This window comes from Ictalurus punctatus, chromosome 8 (genome assembly GCF_001660625.3).
Source record: "Ictalurus punctatus breed USDA103 chromosome 8, Coco_2.0, whole genome shotgun sequence".
NCBI lineage: Eukaryota > Metazoa > Chordata > Actinopteri > Siluriformes > Ictaluridae > Ictalurus > Ictalurus punctatus.
In genome coordinates this window covers 14,749,319-14,768,329 of record NC_030423.2, presented here as the reverse complement: position 1 = coordinate 14,768,329, position 19,011 = coordinate 14,749,319, and the positions used below count along the sequence as shown (strand labels likewise).

At 38.5% G+C, this 19,011-nt stretch overlaps 1 protein-coding gene across 1 annotated transcript; it reads right to left on the bottom strand.

The window, feature by feature from the left end:
• Positions 1 to 12,311: 12,311 nt before the first annotated feature.
• Positions 12,312 to 18,807, bottom strand: slc25a48 (solute carrier family 25 member 48). The gene is made up of 7 exons (XM_017475157.3): positions 18,322 to 18,807; positions 17,509 to 17,552; positions 17,260 to 17,331; positions 16,813 to 17,065; positions 16,346 to 16,633; positions 15,911 to 16,044; positions 12,312 to 13,158 (listed from the first exon to the last, which is right to left on the bottom strand). Exons 1-7 carry the CDS (start codon positions 18,365 to 18,367, stop codon positions 13,054 to 13,056), a joined length of 942 nt encoding a protein of 313 aa, XP_017330646.1. The 5' UTR covers positions 18,368 to 18,807; the 3' UTR covers positions 12,312 to 13,053.
• Between the last annotated feature and the right edge of the window lie 204 nt (positions 18,808 to 19,011).

The following is a 19,011-nucleotide window of genomic DNA, read 5'->3' as shown; positions in this document are numbered from 1 at the left end:
ACTAAAGCGCCGTGACTCAATTACCCCCAACCACCCCCACCACCCCAACAAGACCTTTTTTATTTTTTAATCAAAGAGCACTTTTTGTAATGTTTTATTAAGTTCTCTTCCATTCTTCCATTTTTTGTACCACTTATCCTATGCATGGTCGCCTGGAGCCTATCCCAGGGAACTCGGGCCGCAAGGTGGGGGACACCCTAGACAAGCTGCCAACCCATCATAGGGCACAATTTCACACACATTGACACACTACAGACAATTTAGAAACGCCAGTCAGCCTACAGCATTTTTTTTAAATTAAAGAACACTTTGTGTAATGTTTTATTAAGTTCTCTTCCATTCTGGCAGCTGTCAATAAAATCTATGCTCATATGAATAAACTCCAACATCCAACCAACCATGATGAGGAGGCGTCTCCTTGCCTGTCAGTCATGTTGATTCTTCTCTTGCGCAAGCATTCTCAATCTACACATGTGTTTTTCTTTGGGAGGATCACTGATGAAAGAGTCATGTTTCAAAACAGCTAGATTGTGCTTTCGATATACCTTTAACATCTGCACTATTGCATTAACACATATGGTGTACACTCAAATCCATTAAAATTTTTCTTATGATCATGAAATCAACACAAATATACTCAGTAAGATTAGTACAACTGTGACGGCGGGCATGCAGCCCACATGCACTAAAACCAATGCCATCTTCGCACGACTGCTGCCCGGGTGCTGAACGGAAGGCTCTGCTTCAGCCCCTCATTTATTGTATACAGCATGAGAGCACATGGCTGCAGGGCGAGGCAGTAGAAGCGCACACAGCTGGCAGCCAATCAGTGGAGCTGCTGCGCTTCAACCTCCTGCAGGAGCCAGGAGAGTATAAAAGGGCACAGGCAAGAACGATGGGACGTCCTCCCTGCCCACGCCACATCCTGCTCCCAGGTCGGAACGAAGTGGACCTCCACAGGGAGAGGAGATGTCCTGACAGTCGCCTCACCTATGGAACTCCCTGGGACAGGCCCATGCCCACTGAGCCAGACCTGCCAACCCTGCAGCAAGCTGTCAAACCCTGGCTGGCCGTTTTGTGCCCTCCATGCCTTCATGCCCCAAAATGCCCCTACCATCTCTGTCTAAGTGAATGGCAAGCCAGTCTTAGCCCTCTTAGACTCCAGAAGCACCATGACCCTGGCCCGTCCTACGATCCTTGCCCAAGCCCCCCAGGAAACCAGAACTCTCCTGGTTTCCTGCATCCATGGGGATATCCAGGAGGTCCCCACATCTGAAGTATGGGTTTCAACCTCTGCGTTCGAATGGCTGCTCCTCATTGGGCTGATCCCAGAGCTCCCCGTCCTGCTACTGCTCGGGCTAGATTGGCCAGGGTTCCCTACAACTTCCCTTTCACTGGCTGCCTGGGGCCGGTGCAGATGTAAGCCGCCAGCTGTTCAGCTGTGGGTCCGGCAGAAAGAGCTCATGCTTCTGTTCAGTCGTGTGGGGATCCCCAAAGAGATCATAACTGACCAAGGTATGCCCTTTATGTCTAAGTTAATGGTTGATCTGTATCAACTGTTGCAGGTAAAACATCTGAGGACATCTGTCTACCACCACCAGACCGATGATCTCGTGGAAAGCTTCAACCAGACATTGAAGCAAATGCTGTGATGGGTGGTAGACAAAGATGGTTGGAACTGGGACCTCCTCCTTACCTACATGCTTTTTGCCATCTGAGAGACACCCCAAGCGCCCACAGGCTTCACTCCCTTCAAGCTCCTCTTCGGATGGCGACCTCAAGGACTGCCGGTTGTAGCCCAGAAAGCCTGGGAAGATCAACCCTTGCCATTCCACTCCCTCATGGAGTACATCCAGGACATGCAGGAATGGATCGGCCATGTAATACTGATCATCCGGAGGACATGGAGGTGGCACAGCAAGACCAGCAAAGGGCCTACAATCAGCCAGCCCAGCCCAGAGAATTCCAGCCAGGCAACCAGGGGCTTCTCTTACTCCTGAACACCTCCTGTAAATTCCTGGATTGCTGGCATTGCCCATACAAAGTCCTCGAGAGGGTGAGCCCAGTAAATTACTGCCTACAACAGCCCAGTAAATATGCAGACACCCAGCTATACCACATAAATCTCTTGACAAAATAGGTTTAGCCCACGCCAGTGGTGTTTGCCTTTGCCACTGTCCCCACAGCTCCCAACGAGCAAACATTGGTCCACCGGGGCGAGGAGCACACCCCCACACAACGCCAAGAGCTGATGGAGCTGGTGGCCCAGTTCACCGATGTCTTTGCGTCTACCCCAGGCTTAACTCATCTGGTCCACCATGAGATTAAAACCCCACCGGAAGTAGTGGTAAGACCCTACCATGTCCCGGAGGCTTGCTGTCAGGCTATTGAGGAGGAGGTCAGCCGGATGCTCCAAGATGGAATTATCAAGGTGTCCGCCAGCCCCTGGTCCAGTCCCATCGTCATGGTTCCGAAGCCCAATGGCAGAATCAGGCCCTGTAATGACTTCCACAAGCTGAACCAGGTCTCGGATTTTGACAGCTACCCTGTCCCCCGAGTAGATGACCTGGTGGAGTGACTGGGGAGAGCCCGCTTCATCTCCACCCTTGATCTGTCCAAGGGATATTGGCAAATGGGCCTGGCTCCTGATGCTAAGCCTGACAGCACAAGAGTACATGGCAGCAGGGCGGGGCAGCAGAAACACACACAACTGGCAGCTAATAAGTGGAGCTGCTGCTCTTCACCCTCCTGCAGGAGCCAGGAGACTATAAAAGGGTGCAGGCAACACAGAGAGGTGAGCAAGTTCTTATGTCATGGTCACGCTGACATGTTTCTCTGTTCCCAGCAGCAAACACGACAAAGATCCTTGGTCACACTGTGCCTCCAGCTAGTATCCACATCCAGCGCCATGCTCCCTGGGGTCCCGCCTCAACGCTGCTCCAGCCTGCTGGCCGCTCCCCATGCTGGGAAAACCGTGATGCCCACTGCCTGCACCACAATTCATTACTCCTCACCTTCCCCATTCTCCCACTTTTTTAAAATAAAAGAGCACCTTTCTTCCCCACTCCTGCCTCCTGAGTGTCTGTGTTCCACCCGCCGCAGCTTAAAGTAGCCACAACAACACATTTATTTAATGGGAATAAGGGGTTTTGAGCTTCTTCGTTGATATTCATTCAAGAAAATAAAGCTGAGAATAAAACAATAAAGTCTATTCATCTGTTACATATTCTGTTTATTTTCAGTAAATCATGATCGACATATACAGTGTGAAGGCCTATTAAAATATATTAAATCATAGGAAACATGCTTAAGCAGTGAAATCTATTGTCATTTTCTATATTCTATTGATAAAAGGTTTTTGATTTGAACTACATTCACTTTTCACATAACATTAATCACTTTGTCTGCCATATTATATTTTCACACCTGTACTGAAGGACATATCAGTGCTGAATTGTCTTTCATTGCTTTTTAGCTACTGGCACCATCAATTATCAGCTTAGAGTTACATGTGTTCAGTATCTTTAGTTTGTATATACGGGGGTTTTACTGGTTTTTAGTGATGCTGTGAGGGTGCTATACTCATCTGTCATTATCTCTCCTATTCATCAGATCCAAACAAACACTACTGACAGCTGTTCAGTCAGTGTTGTAGGCATAGCCAGGGTAGAATATCATGGAACTTAGAAGCTGCCAAAAGTATCTGAATATGAATTTCATATATTTGGAGTAAATACACATCGCATTAAATAATTTAGTTTGTTTTAAACTGGCTAGTGGTAAAATTTGCTTTTAAAAATATTTAACCCTCCTATTGTGTTCAAAAAATCATCCATTATGTTATGGGTCAAAATGATTTCCACAGTTTAAATACACACAAAGAACAGCTTAAAACAGTAAACCTTTATTATGGCTTGTCTGAGACAATTTCCTAGGAACAGGAAATTGTTCAACCATGACTTCCTGTTTCACAGGAAGGTGGAAGGAGGTAACACATAGGCCAAATACCCTTAATCATTCATAATGGGTAATGGGTAAGACCAATGGGTAAGACTAAGGAATATAGCTGTGATGTGATGTGTTGTTGAGTTTCACAAAATGGGAAGGGCCTATAAGAAAATAGCAGAAGCATTGAAAATGCCAATTTCCACCATCAGGGCAATAATTAAGAAGTTCCAGTCAAGTGGAAATGTTATGAATCAACCTGGAATTGGACGTGTGCATATATTGTCTCAACGCACTGTGAAGAGGATGGTTCAAGTGGCCAAAAAATACTGTACCCAAGAATCACAGCCGAAGAATTGCAGAAGTTAGTTGTGTCTTGGGGTCAGAAAGTCTCCAAAACTACAATCCGAAATCACTCACATCACCAGAAGTGTTTTTTGGAATTTTTCAAGAAAAAAGTCCCTACTCTCATCCAAAAACAAACTGAAGCATCATCAGTTTGCCAGACACTACTGAACTTCAAATGGAATCAGGTTCTATGGTCAGATGAAACCAAAATAGAGCTTTTTGGCAATAAACAACAGAGGTGGTTTTAATACACAGAGAGGTAGCCATATGGAAAAGTACCTCATGCCCACGGTTAAATATGGTGGTGGCTCTTTAATGTTTTGGGGCTGTTTTTCTGCCAAAGGACCTGGACATTTTGTTAGGAAATATGGCATCATGGACCTGACTGCCTCTGCCAGAAAGCTTAAAATGGGCTGTGGTTGACTCTTCCAGCACAACAGTGATCCAGAACATGCATCAAAATCAACACAAAATGGTGTACTGACCCTAAAATCAAGGTCCTGCCATGGACATCCCAGTCCCCTGACTTGAAACCCATAGAAAACTGAAGATGTTGGGTGAACTGAAGAGGAAAGTCCACCAGCATGTACCTCAAAATTTGAAGGTCCTGGGGAGATTCTGTATGGAGGAATGGTCTTAGATCCCCTGCCATGTATTCTCCAACCTCATCAGGCATTATAAGAGAAGACTCAGACCTGGTATATATATATATATATATATATATATATATATATATATATATATATATATATATATATATATATATATATATATATATGTGAATATATTATTAGATATATAATAATGAATGAAATATAAATATGTTGTAAAACTGTGTTGTTTGTGAGCCTGTTTGAGGAGACACAATGTGCTACTGCACCTAAAACAGATTTCAGTGCAATTGAGTAAGGTTAAGCTAAGATAATCATGATGGTCCATAGGGAAAACATATGTCTTGTTTAGACAGATTAGTGTCCAATGTGTATTTGACTGTCAAGGAAAAACATTTGTCCAGTGTTTCATCTTATAGGCCACTGGCATAGACATTTAATTTCATCCAGGATCCTAAAAACATCATAGCATTATAATTGTAGCTATTGTTTTCAAAATTATAGCATGTTGCAATGATCTTTATGTTGCTTTTAGGACTCTCATACATCTCATCACAATAAGCAGGAAGATATGTATGTAATATGCATAAATACCATTATGACACTTGACACTATTTGCATATGTTGGCACTACTATTCATTCTAACTTAGACAGTTTGTGGTATTTGTTCTAACCAAATCTCATGCATATTGTATAAACTGATTTCTTCTCATTTTTGGTCTGGTGCATCAGGTCATTAATGTCACTGCGACTAAATAATGTCCAGACAATCTATTCTACAATATGTAAAGTTGGTTTAGTAAAGAGGAATCCCCAGGTAATGTGGAGGCTGGATATTATATTTCTCCTGTCTCATGTTTGCTTTTTGTAGGGAGGTGCACTCAGGGGATTTATATACCAGCCAGGAGCAGCAGCTGGCATGCGAACCTTCCCTGTCCCAACAATAAAAGAGCAATAAAACCTTATTCATGACATCCACAGACATGCTGAGGTAACCCAATCATAGTGTCTCTGCAGAGAAACAGTCACTGATGCACAATGAATTACAATATGTGGACTGCAAGTGCTGTTGAGACTCAAGCATTAGTGCCATTAAAAATGCAATTGTACTGAATTTAGTTTAATGTATTGTTTCGATAATAAAACATGAATATTGGGATCAGAAAGAAAAACTGCAAACAAGATTTTTGTTTGTTTGTTTTACAATCAATATGAATTTTGCAATACAGACAAGCTAAATGAATATGCTCCTTTGCTTTATTCTTGTTATTTAAAGCCAATAAGAACAGAGTCTGTCTTTTGGTTTGTGATTTCTTTTCCATTTTAAAGCAGCCGAGTCAAGCAGCCATCGCCTGACTGACAGAGACAAGGAGGACAATAATACATCTCTGTTAGAAGCATACATAGATTTATGTCTGTAAAATTCCATTTTAATCCTTTGAAAGAAATCAATGACCAAAGGACCTTCTCTCATTATCTTACTTTGGGCTTTCACTGGATATTTTACTGTATATAAATTAAATTCTTCTTAGGAAAATAGATTATATTTCCCCCAGATATAAAGCATTTCAGAGGATGCCAAAACCGGATCTACTTTGTGGTCCTACTACAATATGCACTTCTATAAAGTAAGTCCAATCCTTGTATGATCTGGGAGTATTGATCATATGGTATTTAACTTTCTCAGTCACACAGAGATTAATTGGAGTCAGTTTGTTCAGAATCAACGCTGATGAGTAATCAGGACCTCTTAGACACTGGCTGTAAATAAGGTTTTCTAGAAAATGTTATGACCAATCATCAATAACCTAATCTCTGAATAAACATTGCTATCAGTTGCCATATAACTCCTTTACTACAACAGATTTTAAAATATGTTAAAATGTGTTCAGTCACAAAATACTTTTCACATGAGGGAGGTTTTAGTAAGACCCCATATTTATGTTATTTGTATACTATTAAATAACACTATTTTCTTTATGCTTAGCTACACATGTGCATTGTACCAATTCTACAAAAGAAAAAAACATTTAAAATACACATTTAAAATGCTAGAAATGCCTGTGCCTACTCATCTTGCTAATGGACTTTAGAAGAAAGCAGTTGGTTCAAGTGGAATAGGGCCGAAAGTTTTCAGCTGTACTGAGACACAATGCATCCTTATGGCTTCTTTTGCCTTTGGCCTCAGACTCCATGGGTTGTAGATAAAGGACATCCATGATATAATGTTATAAAATATAATATTAGCTTAGTAACTAAAGTTTTATGCATGTGAAGGTACCAGAAGATCTTCAGCAAAAGATATTACTAAATTTGGAGTTTAAGGTAGCCAATAACAAAATAAATATCTATAGAATAACTTACTATTTAAGAAATATGATAAGAGCAACAACAACAACAACAACTACTACTACTACAATAATAGTAATTGTTATTATTCATTATAATAAATCTTTGTTCTATAAAATAAGCTAAATGTTGCTTTTCTGGATATTTTATCTTATAAGCCACAATGATAACAGTGAGTACAGATCCTATAACAATACATTTAGCTTAATATATGCAGTGTGTATTCCATTTAATTAATTAAACAAATAAGTTAACTGATGACCCCCAGCGTTAAAAAAGGCAACACACAACTCACTGCACGGATCATTCAAATTTGATACAATGCCTCCACCTGGTGGAAAGATGCATCACGTCATTTTTGAAATTCATTTTCTCCAATACTGTATATTATTGAAATTGTAATTTTACACACACACACACACACACACACACACACACACACACACACGAAGAAATCTTCAAAATCATTAGCATTGCTGTTATGGACTATAGATAGTAGCTTTTACTGCACATGCATTTTTGAGAAATCAGTACTGAAAAACTTCTGATCTATTGTTACAGACCATCTAGTCACCCTGACAAAATCTCTTGGACAGAATGTAATACATTGCATTACATTACATTCTGAAAAATGTTCAGTGATTAAGCAACCCTTGTAGTCTTATGTATCTAACTGATAGAAAGGATAAGATATAGTGGTCAGCAGTGCTCAGGTACATCAGGTCCTTTCAGGTTCGCTCTTTACAAAGTCATGCCAATTTAGGTTGCAATAAAGTAGGCTATTGGTGCATTTAGTTTATTTGTGCAGATAGAACAACTTATTGTACAACTAAACATCAAAAAGACAAAAAGTTGATGGTGAACAAGTTTACTAATTATGGTAGTTATGTTTTTATTTATTGAAGCTGTCAAATAATCATGCCACATATGTTGATGAGAGTAAGTCAGATCCTCAGCTTTGAGTAACCTTTACTTAAATGAAAACGTGAAGCAAAAATCACAGGCATAACATAGTGAGAGTGGCTGTATAGGGGCAGAGTATGTGTGAGGGGGGCAGAGTATGTGTGAGGGGCAGCGAGGCAGTGCAGGATAAACACAGACTTCAGTGAAATTACCTCAGGTATGTTGCAGCATAATTTATTTAAATACGCTCAATGTCCATGGTGTTATACTAATTTTAACATATATGGAAAAACAAAACAAAACAAAATTAAGGTGCTATTTTGTGTGTGGGGAACCCATTTGCATAGAAATTGGCATACAGATGAAGTAAGGTTATCTAGCTAGCTAACTAAAGTAACTAGCTAAAGATCTAATGTTTTACAAACTTTTGCTGACTATTACGTGTTTTTTTCTTTCTTTGTTTTTTTTTGGAGGGTTGTTTAAGTGAAATCTTATTGCAGCTATTTCTGTCGAAGCATTAAACCACTAACCCCCTCTCAGATGTTGCTGAAGCTTGTTATACATAAATCAGTGACACTGGTTCACTTGTATTTGTACTTTTTATGGACTTGAGTTTGCTAAATTCATAAAATCATATCGAAAAAATATAAATATTAATGTCTCTGGTTAGAAGTTTGCTATTTTGTATTTAATGAATACAATTATAATATGGATATATTATAATTTAAAATTACTCCAATTATAGATAATTGGAGTAATTTTTATAGAAAATATTTATGAAGTGTATTCAATATGTGTAACTAACATTTGGTTATGTTAATGAAGTGCATTCAATATGTATAACCAACATTTAGAATGATTACTTAGGCATAATTCAATAATCAATATTACTTAACAAGCATCATCTATGTCTATAATCAATATTTAAAAGCATAATCTAAATCTACAGAACAGTGTTTGATCAAGTTATATTCTAAGTGTGTATTGAGTTAGATGAATTCTTTGTCTTACTGTACAATAACTGTTTTTTTTTTTTCCTGTACCAGCCTGTATCTTCCTCCACAGAAGCAAATAACTTTGAGGCCAGATACCAATTAAGTTAGATTAAGGCCTAAGAAGGGAGTATTGGTCAAGGTCAGGGAGAAACAAACAAGCAAAAAAAAAAAAAAACAGACTCTGAGTGAAATCTTTTTTAAAAAGAAACATAGTCCTCATAAAACCGTTTCAAGAAAAATAACTAACTGCGCATACCCCACAAATTTAAGATAACATAAAGACATGAATAATTAATTGTGGCGAAGAAGATTGGTCTGTTTGTAATGAGGAAAGGCAAAAACCTGTCTAAGATGAGTTCGCTGTGGAAAAAGGTATATAAAGGGCTGTGTGTGTTTGCATAATTTAGACTTTCTGCAGACTGTCTCACTTTATTGTTTCAATAAAGTTTATTTACTTTTTGACATCTACTAACTCTCTGTCTCTGAAGTTTTTGACTTAGGCTGGAAAGATTGTTTTCCACGACATAATGAGGGCAAGGCTGACCTATTAGGGCCGGAGGGTATATATCCCACTTGGGAAGGTGCTGCTATCATTTCTTGCAGCATAGCACAGTCTCAGAACAGGCCTAGTTAATCGTTGACAATCCAGAGCCAAGGCCAGGGTGCAGACAAGCAGGCTAAACCGACTGTCTGGTAGCTGCACTGAGTCATCACCTAGGTTCCACAATATTGAGACTGTGTCTTTTCCCCGATCTAAACAAAAATTTTGAAATTTTCAGAAAGTTTGTTTTAGTAACCTAATTAACATAAAGTTAGATCATAATGAATGTAGGTCTGAAGCTAGGACTGTTAAATATTAGATCTCTTATGTCTAAAGCACTTATTGTTAATGAAACCATTACTGATCAGAAGTTTTATATAATGTGTTTAACAGAAATATGGATTAAACGAAATGAGTACACAGCACTAAATGAAGTCAGTCCTCCTGGATACAGTTATATATATCAGCTCTGTATAACTGGCAGAGGAGGAGGTGTCACACTCATTTATAATGATAATCTAGGCGTCACACAAAAACGTAGTCATAAATTAAACTCTTTTGAAGTTCTTTAAACCCTATCCCTAACATAACACATGTAGCTGCAAAAAATAAGTCTACCAAGTCAATTCCACTAATTATTATTTACAGACTCTCAGGACCATATTCTGAATTCCTTAGTGAATTTGCAGATTTCATCTTGAACCTGGTTGTTTCTCTAGACAAAGCACTAATTATTGGTAACTTTAATATTAATTTTGATAACCCAGAAGACCCTCTGAGAACAGCGTTTGTGTCCATTCTAGATTCAGTAAGGGTCAGTCAGAATGTAATAGGACCCACTCATAATGGTGGTCACACTCTGTACCTAATACTAACATATAGATTAAATATAGAAAATATAGTCACATTTACGCAGTCTGAAGCTATCTCAGATAATTATCTCAAAGAACTTGATCATGCAACTGAATGTTTAGAGTCAACTTTCCACTACACACTAGATAAGGTAGCTTCACTTAAAAGAAAAGCTAGCACCCTGGTATAACGATCACACACACCTTAATATAGACCACTCGAAAATTAGAACGTAAATGGCGTCAAACCAAATTGGTAGTATTTCAAACAGCACGAAAGGAGAGCCTCCTGAATTATAGAAAATCTCCTAGTGCTGCTAGGTGAGTCCATCTCTTCACCCTAATTGAAGATAACAAAAATAATCCTAGATTCTTATTTAATACTGTGGCAAAATTAACTAGGAATAAAACCACCACAGAAACATGCACACAATCATTATATAGCAGTGATGATTTCATGAATATTTTCATGCAATATCAGATCAACGATTAGAATGTTTTACTCCCTTTCAAGAGACTGAATATATTTGATTAATTTCATCAAAATAATCAGCTTGTAAACTAGATCCCTTACTTACATGTTTCTCAAACAGATTATTCCAGTACTAATTAATCCCCTTCTAAAAATAATAAATTCTTTCCTTACCTCTCTATGCATACTAAGGTAAAGTTTGGTGTTCAGCAAGGTTCTGTTTTTGACCCATTGATTTTTTCTTTTTTCACAGGTTTTATATATGCTACCTCTGGGTCAAATTATTAGTAAACATGGAATTAGCTTCCAGAATGCAGCTGCAAGAGTCCTTAATAGAACCAGAAGATATGACCACATCACCCCTATCTTATCCACGCTGCATTGTCTTCCAGTAAAATTTCACATTGATTATAAAATACTACTATTGACCTATAAAGCACTGACTGGTCTTGCGCCACAGTACCTGAGCAAACTTTTGGACTTTTATGATCTGCCACACCCACTTCGATCCAAAGGTGCAGGCTATTTGTTGAATAGTGAAGGCTACAGCAGGGGGAAGAGTTTTTTCTCACAAAGCACCACCGTTATGGAACAGCCTTCCAATTAGTGTTCAGGACTCAGACACAGTCTCAGTGTTTAAGTCCAGGCTGAAAACATATTTGATTAGTCAAGCTTTTTGTGAATAGTTTTTTCTTAGGTAAAGGAGCAGATTTAGAGGGCTAACAGGCATAGAGTGTTGTAGTGAACTGGGATGTTTGGATGCTGTCGCTCCCCACTTTCACATGTTCACCCAGGTTTGTTGATGGTGGAGTGGTTAGCTGCCTAATGTCCTAGGGTACTCTCATGTCTGTGTTACCTTCTGGCTCTTCCTTTTAGTTCTGCCATCATAGCTAGTCTTGTCAGAGTCCCTGCTTGCACTCACACAAAGTACATTGTCCTTAACCATTACGGGACAATAAGCATACCTAATAATCTCTCCCTCTCTTTCTTTCTGTTGAGCTACACATGATACTCCTGAGATACCAGCGATCCTGACCCTACTGCTCTCCAGACCAGCCTGGTCCATCCTCATGCCCTACTTCTGGTTGGAGTTCTCATCAACTGGAAGTCACATGCTGCTGCATAGCATAGAGCAGCCTAAAGATTGTTGAGATTACTGAGGATGGTACCATTTAAAAATTATGCTCTGATGGCTAAGACTACAATTGCTATTATATCTTTGCAATTGCATCATACAGTTTTGCACTCAAGTCTCCATCTGTGAACAGTGGATAAGTTCAATAAAACAGACTTCATATAAAAACTGTAATGTATTTTCCTGGTTACACAACTGCACTATTTCACCATGTAGTGTTAGCACATTTATAGAAGGTATTTATTTATAATCACACTATCTGTTGTCACGCAGATGAGGATGGGTTCCCTTTTGAGTCTGGTCAAGTTTTCTTCCTCATATCGTCTCAGGGAGACTGTTTGCCACTGTTGCCTCTGGCTTGCTCATTAGGGATAAATTCATACAGTTAAAATCTATATCCTGAATTTATATATTTCTGTTAAGCTGCTTTGGGACAATGTCCATTGTTAAAATCGTTATACAAAAAAAAAACCCTGAATTGAATTAAAATGAAAACAAACAAACAAACAAACAAACAAACAAAAAGCCCATCCAAATACAGCATCTAAAGACACAATATACTACCCACTTTTTCCAAGATATCATGTTATCTATTTTATGTTTATAGAGAAAGCGTGTCAACAAAAGCAAAATAAAAAATTATTAAATATACATATATTAGAATGCTCTGATAAAAACTTTGAGATTTGTAAAATCATGTTATTCATAGCCTTCATTTTTCTTAATATAAGAAGTAAGTAAAAACGTTATTGATACCAAAGAAAAGTATCAACAACCTGTTAACCCTCATTCAGTCCATTAAACTTAATACTGGTACACAGTGAGATCTTGGACCAAAAACTCTCTCATCATTAAAAGTGTTCCATGTTAAAAAAAAGTCAGTTGCTGTGTTTGGACACTTATCACAGGCTTCGAAAAAACTTGAGAGACAATTCGTAAACCAGGAACATAGTAGCACTCATTGGAAATCCTCTGATTGCACTTACTGATGCACCACGGAAGAAGACCTGAATTAGAAAATGAAAGGAAAATTAAATTATTAAAGACAGTTCTATTCATCCATTTGTCCTAGTTGACACATTACAGTTTACAATATATAGCACATAGTATAGGAAAATACTAATCCAGAAATGATAACTGAAGCAGAAATTCAATGTTCCTCCAAAAAGGCATTCTCATGCTATTACAAATAGGTCAGCATCTTAGCATATTATCCTGGTAAAAATCAATCATGTTAGAAAGGAGTTAATACAAGTTAGTAACAAAAACACATAAGTAAAGATTTATTTTGTAACTATTTAAATGCTTCAATCGTCAATCTTTGTTCAGTTCACGACCTATGTGCCTGTACATAGAACAGTCTTGATACATATCTTACTTGTATCTTGAGTACGTACTACTTACTTATACCTGGTGAGTGATATCATGCTAGAAGCTGAAAGGGTACTATTGTTGTTTAAAAATGGGTTATGCTATGAATTTAGGCATGTATAGTGGCTGTTGATATACCTGACTAACTAGAAGTTACCCCATCCTAACAGCTATGGGCCGTGAGAATCGCGTGGATGCCTATTTGTTCACATATGGATTCTGAGACCTTCAACAATATGATATGATATACCTGATATAAATATCATCATTGATTCAACAGCTTTCATTCCCTTTCTTTTTCTTGGCTCATAATGTGCCTGGGCTCAAGTGTGGTTGGCACAGTCCACACTGGCGGACACATGAAAATCAATCCTGAGAAGGATGCTCTTTGGACCTGCAGTCCAAAAAGCCCTGGAGAGAGGATCACACGTCTCAATCACAAGCAATCAGACCACACCATATGACACCCTTAAATCACCACAGTCTGGTTCTTTGGGTAGGTAACCACACAAGTTAGCCTGAAACAGACAGTGTCATGCTCTTGGGTCCCTAGCAGCCCATTTACCCTGTGGGACCTGCTGAGGATGCTAGGATTAGGGACACAGGAAGGCACCTTAAATTGGAGGTGCTGGAATTTTAAGCAGCATATGTGCAATATGTGCTATAAAGTGGATATAAAAACACTCCTGTTTTTGTGATGTAAAACAGATAAATCATGTCAAATCTGTTTCCATCTTTAATGTGATATAGCAACCAACTAAATTCAACATTTTGGCAAAATTTAGGCTGGCTTGAATGTTTTTATTTTGTTTAATTATTATTCTTTTTTTTTTTTTTTTTTTTTTTTTAGAAAGGTCTGCTGTCTATCCACCCTACCCCATAGCCCAGACATGAAGATTGCTGTCACATGTAAGTAGTGAACAGTACCCCTGATTGATAGCTTTCAACAATGAAATCCTGTATACACTCCTGAGAGCCTGTAAACACTTACTGAATACAGGATATATATATATATATATATATATATATATATATATATATATATATACACATACATACACATACACTGTGTACACAGTATAAACTCTTTGCGGTCCATGGCTTCAGCAGTCTTATTAAACCAAGTAGTTGTCAAGAAAGTTCTACAGAAACAGCTGATCTTTATTTTGGGTTAATCAGAATCACTTTGTCAATGGCAAGCGTATGATAATTACTTTTGCACATGGGTTTGAATGTAATTAGTCAATTCTAAGCTCAGTTCGCTGATGCTCAAGAAGGCAACATGATACATTAAGAGCCGGGGGTGTGTAAACTTTTGAACAGGATGATCGTTGTAAATTGTTATTATTTTGTCTCCTGGGAAACATGCAAATATCTTATTTAGCTTCTGAAGGTCAATACTAAATGAAAAATAGGATCTTTAACAAAAATAATAATTTACACTTACAATTTAGCAACAATTTAAGTTTGTACCCCTGGCTCTAAATGTAGCTCTTAATGTTGCCTTCTTGAGCATCAGTGAATGTCTGCACCTTTTGAAATAGTTGTGTATGAGTCCCGCAGTTGTCATCAGTATGAAATGATGGGTCTCAAAATCATATAGCCACTGTTGGAAAGGGGTCAAATATGCAGAATATGCTGGAAAAGCAAAGAATGTGCAGGACCTGGAGGATTTTTCTGAAGAACAGTGGGCAGTTTAACTGCTCAGGACAAACAAGGGACTCATGAACAACTATCACAAAACATAAAAACAGTCATTGATCATCCAGGTAACAACACACAGTATTAACAATCAAGCGTATGTAAACTTTTGAACTAGTTCATTTGTGTAAATTCAGTTATAATTGTGTCTTGTGGACTATATGTAAACATTTGTTACGTGAAATAACTTATTCAGGGCTGTGCTAAATAAAAAACAACATGCAATTGTAATGATCCCTCTTATTTAAAAAACATTTTGCAGATTCTGCAAGGGGTATTTAAATTTATGAGCACAATTATAGTTATGGCATAGTAGGTTATCCAGATGATTCTCACCAACCATGGCAGTTAGGAGGGCTGAAATAGAATGCTAGTCATGTACATAATTGTGTCGAACACAGGATAATCTCCAGGGTTACCTGTCTTTTGAAACCATCTGGTTGCACCTCAGTGAGAATGTTTAAATGAATTATGGCTGTATAACTATGACAACAGTGTGTATATATATATATATATATATATATATATATATATATATATATATATATATATATATATATATAATAAAATACTACATCATACAGTCACTTTGTTACTTTGTTCTCCATCTGCATGTGCATGCACATAAGAAATTATCTTAAGCAGTTATCTGGCAAACCACTGAACCACAGTATGTAGTAAACTTACATGTATTCCCTCTGTCTTGTAACTTTGTATGATGCAATGAGCGATTCCTTTATATTTTCTGTGGTGTATTGTGTCAGCTTGCAGTCGACTCTTAACCACATCAGCTGGCGTTGCTGTGACCCAGGAGATAGATCCTGTGGAACAAGACACATTCAATAAGTGAGACACAAATGCTTGAGTGAGAAGCATCTAAAAGATCTAATTTTGTTGATTGACCCATGATTTGCCACAAGACCAAATCCACACCATAGGGTGTTTATATGATATAATGTCAGGTGAATTAACACTATAGATTTTCTTAATAATAGGAACAAATGAGGAACAAACATGACAAGATTGAGTTATAAAGTTGTTTCTCCAGGTTAACAATATGCTTACACATGCTTACACAGAGTATGTCTGTATGTCTACATGTCCAACCACGGTGTTATTTACCTGCTAAACCACCAGCGAGCCATATGGAGCAGGGGTGAGGGGAACTGCTACTGTTCGGGTTCATCCAGCCACAGAGGAGTGTGTATGGGATAAAGTAAAGGGCATAACCAGGCACATCACGGAGTATCATGGCTCCTGCTCCTCTGTAGAGCCCTTGGATTCCCTCTGTCTGCAAGATGTTGCTGATGCAGTGAAGAGGTCCCCTGTATACTGTACACTCTGTACGCTGATTCTGGAGCCCCACTGATCGAAGAGGGACACTGCCATTGCCAGCAAGAGTGAAGTTTTCTGAAAACATATGTCAGTTTTACCCTTGAGACATGCACATAAATAGGTCATGTCTCCATTCTGTTAACTCTGCACTTTAACCACATTTACGAGGTAGAGCACACCATTTATTTACTTAGAAATGGCCAACACTAGAAAGAGCATTACATTAGGCCTTCTTGTTTCAATTTCAGACTTACGTGCGAGGATGGGTTGAGTTTGCATTTGCAGCCTGATTTTGACCAGGTCCACTGGGGCCCCAAGACTCACTGATACCAGACCTGTCATCATGCTGGCCACAGTAAGGTCAAGCATATTGCACTGGTGCCTTCTGTCACCATAACGAAGATCGCTAATAAATCTTTGAGCATTGCTGAAGAAGCCAAAAACCATTGAATTATACACTGTGATGCTTGCTAGTGGGAAGGACAGGCCTTTGAAAAAACCAGTAAGCTGCAAGTAAAAAAAAAAAGTCAACTGTGGTTATTTCAGACATTATTTACACATTAGAAATAAAACCCTCCAGGGACATTTTAAAAACTTTATATATAGTAGGATATTTGGAGACCAACAAGGAGATAGCATAACGGATGGGACGGATTTTTGCAGATGTCAATAATGCATGAAGTAATGTTTGCATCACTTACAGTTTCCTTTTTGTAGATGGTTACAATACAGTGGAAGGCATTCTTGTAGCCTTTTCCGGCTTGTAAGCGTGTCTGTTAAGTGAAGATTTTTAGATTACACTTTAACAAAGCATAGTGAGTACTTTAATAGTTTCCAAATTAAACACGAACACAAGGGTGTGAAGAAAGGTGTCGCATTGCCCTTTACAGCTATAGTTATTCTTTTTTTTTCTTTTCTTTCTTTCTTTTTTTTTAAAGGATTTGCGGTACCTTCACAGTGTCAAGTGGATGTCCTACAATCACACTGGAGGCACCTGGTGGAAAATCAAAAAGTTTCATGAACCTGATTTAAAAGGAAACAACAGGCTGTTGGACAGGGCGAGCTGTTCAGCTTTGTAGGTTCTTGTCCAGCCTGAGTGCTGATGAATGAATAACACTTTGTCCTCTCTGCTGAATACCAGACATTGTGTGCTTCAGGCATAATACTGCAGCCCCATGCGATAGATAATGCCGTAATGTAAACATCCAAGTAAACTTTGGTACTTTGTAAAAGTTTTAGGTTTTATGGTATAGACGATTCAAAACAACTTGCTGACAAACTTGAAATCTATTGAGACTTTCTCTGTTGAGAAGTGACCACTTCGCATTTTAAATAGGTCTTATTAAACATCAGTTAAGATGCAACTTCTGTACATTTCCGTGGACGAAATGCGACACAGTGCCGATTTAACATATTATTTTTTAATTCTAGGAATATTTGATGCGATCACTGCCGCTGTTTTGTTTATTTCAGGGTTAAACAACAGCACTTTGTCGCGGCGATAATGTGAGGTTCAGTGGGCTATATTGATTCAGTACACGGGCTACAAACCAGCGTGTTATCGACGCTTATCACCTTGTTTTATTTGACTTTGTACAGCACTCATCGAGATACTTTTCCCGGTAAATCACCACACTTCTCAAAGGAAACAATCAGAGATCCGTCGGGATTTTCTTACATTTCTTTCACAAAGCTCCTGCAGAACGTCTATCTGAACTATTCATTACAAGTATAAGATGAATAAATACATGAACTCCGCTTACCTCCTGTCAATCCTGCTAAAAAATCCTCCAACTGAAACAAACTCATCCTGTCTGTTGATGCTTCAGAAACTTAAAAAAGCGCTATTTTTTGCGCATTCAGCGCGAACAAGGGTCTTCTTCAAAGTGCAGATAGCATCTTAGATCACAGGCTTTTTATTGAGCACAGCGAGTGCAAAAAAACAACTTAAAGCAAAAACAACTTTCCATTCGATCTGTGCGTTTTAGGGGGCGAGGCTTTATTCTAAACACGGCTCCTTGCACCAATAGAATCTCAAGAGATTCTTAGAGCTTGACGGTAATTGGACATAAACCCGACTACTTTCTTTTATTACTAAATCCTTTTATGCTGTCAGTTATTATGTTACCATACCATATTTGTTTCTATATGTGTCATACAATCGTATTATTATTATGTTGGCTTGATAAAGCAAATATACTGTTCTGCTTTATAAGCTTCTTCTTCTTCTTCTTCTTCTTCTTCTTCTTCTTCTTCTTCTTCTTCTTCTTCTTCTTCTTCGACCCAAAACTTCTGAACACTACTACTTCCTGAGCTTATCAAGCTACATGCACCAAACTCGGCACAGACCTTCAGCATGTTCTGACTTCAGTTGCTATGAAGTGATGGGAATTATGGAATTCCCGTTACGACGCTCAAAGTGGACAAAATTCCCACAGACTTGCATTAGAAAA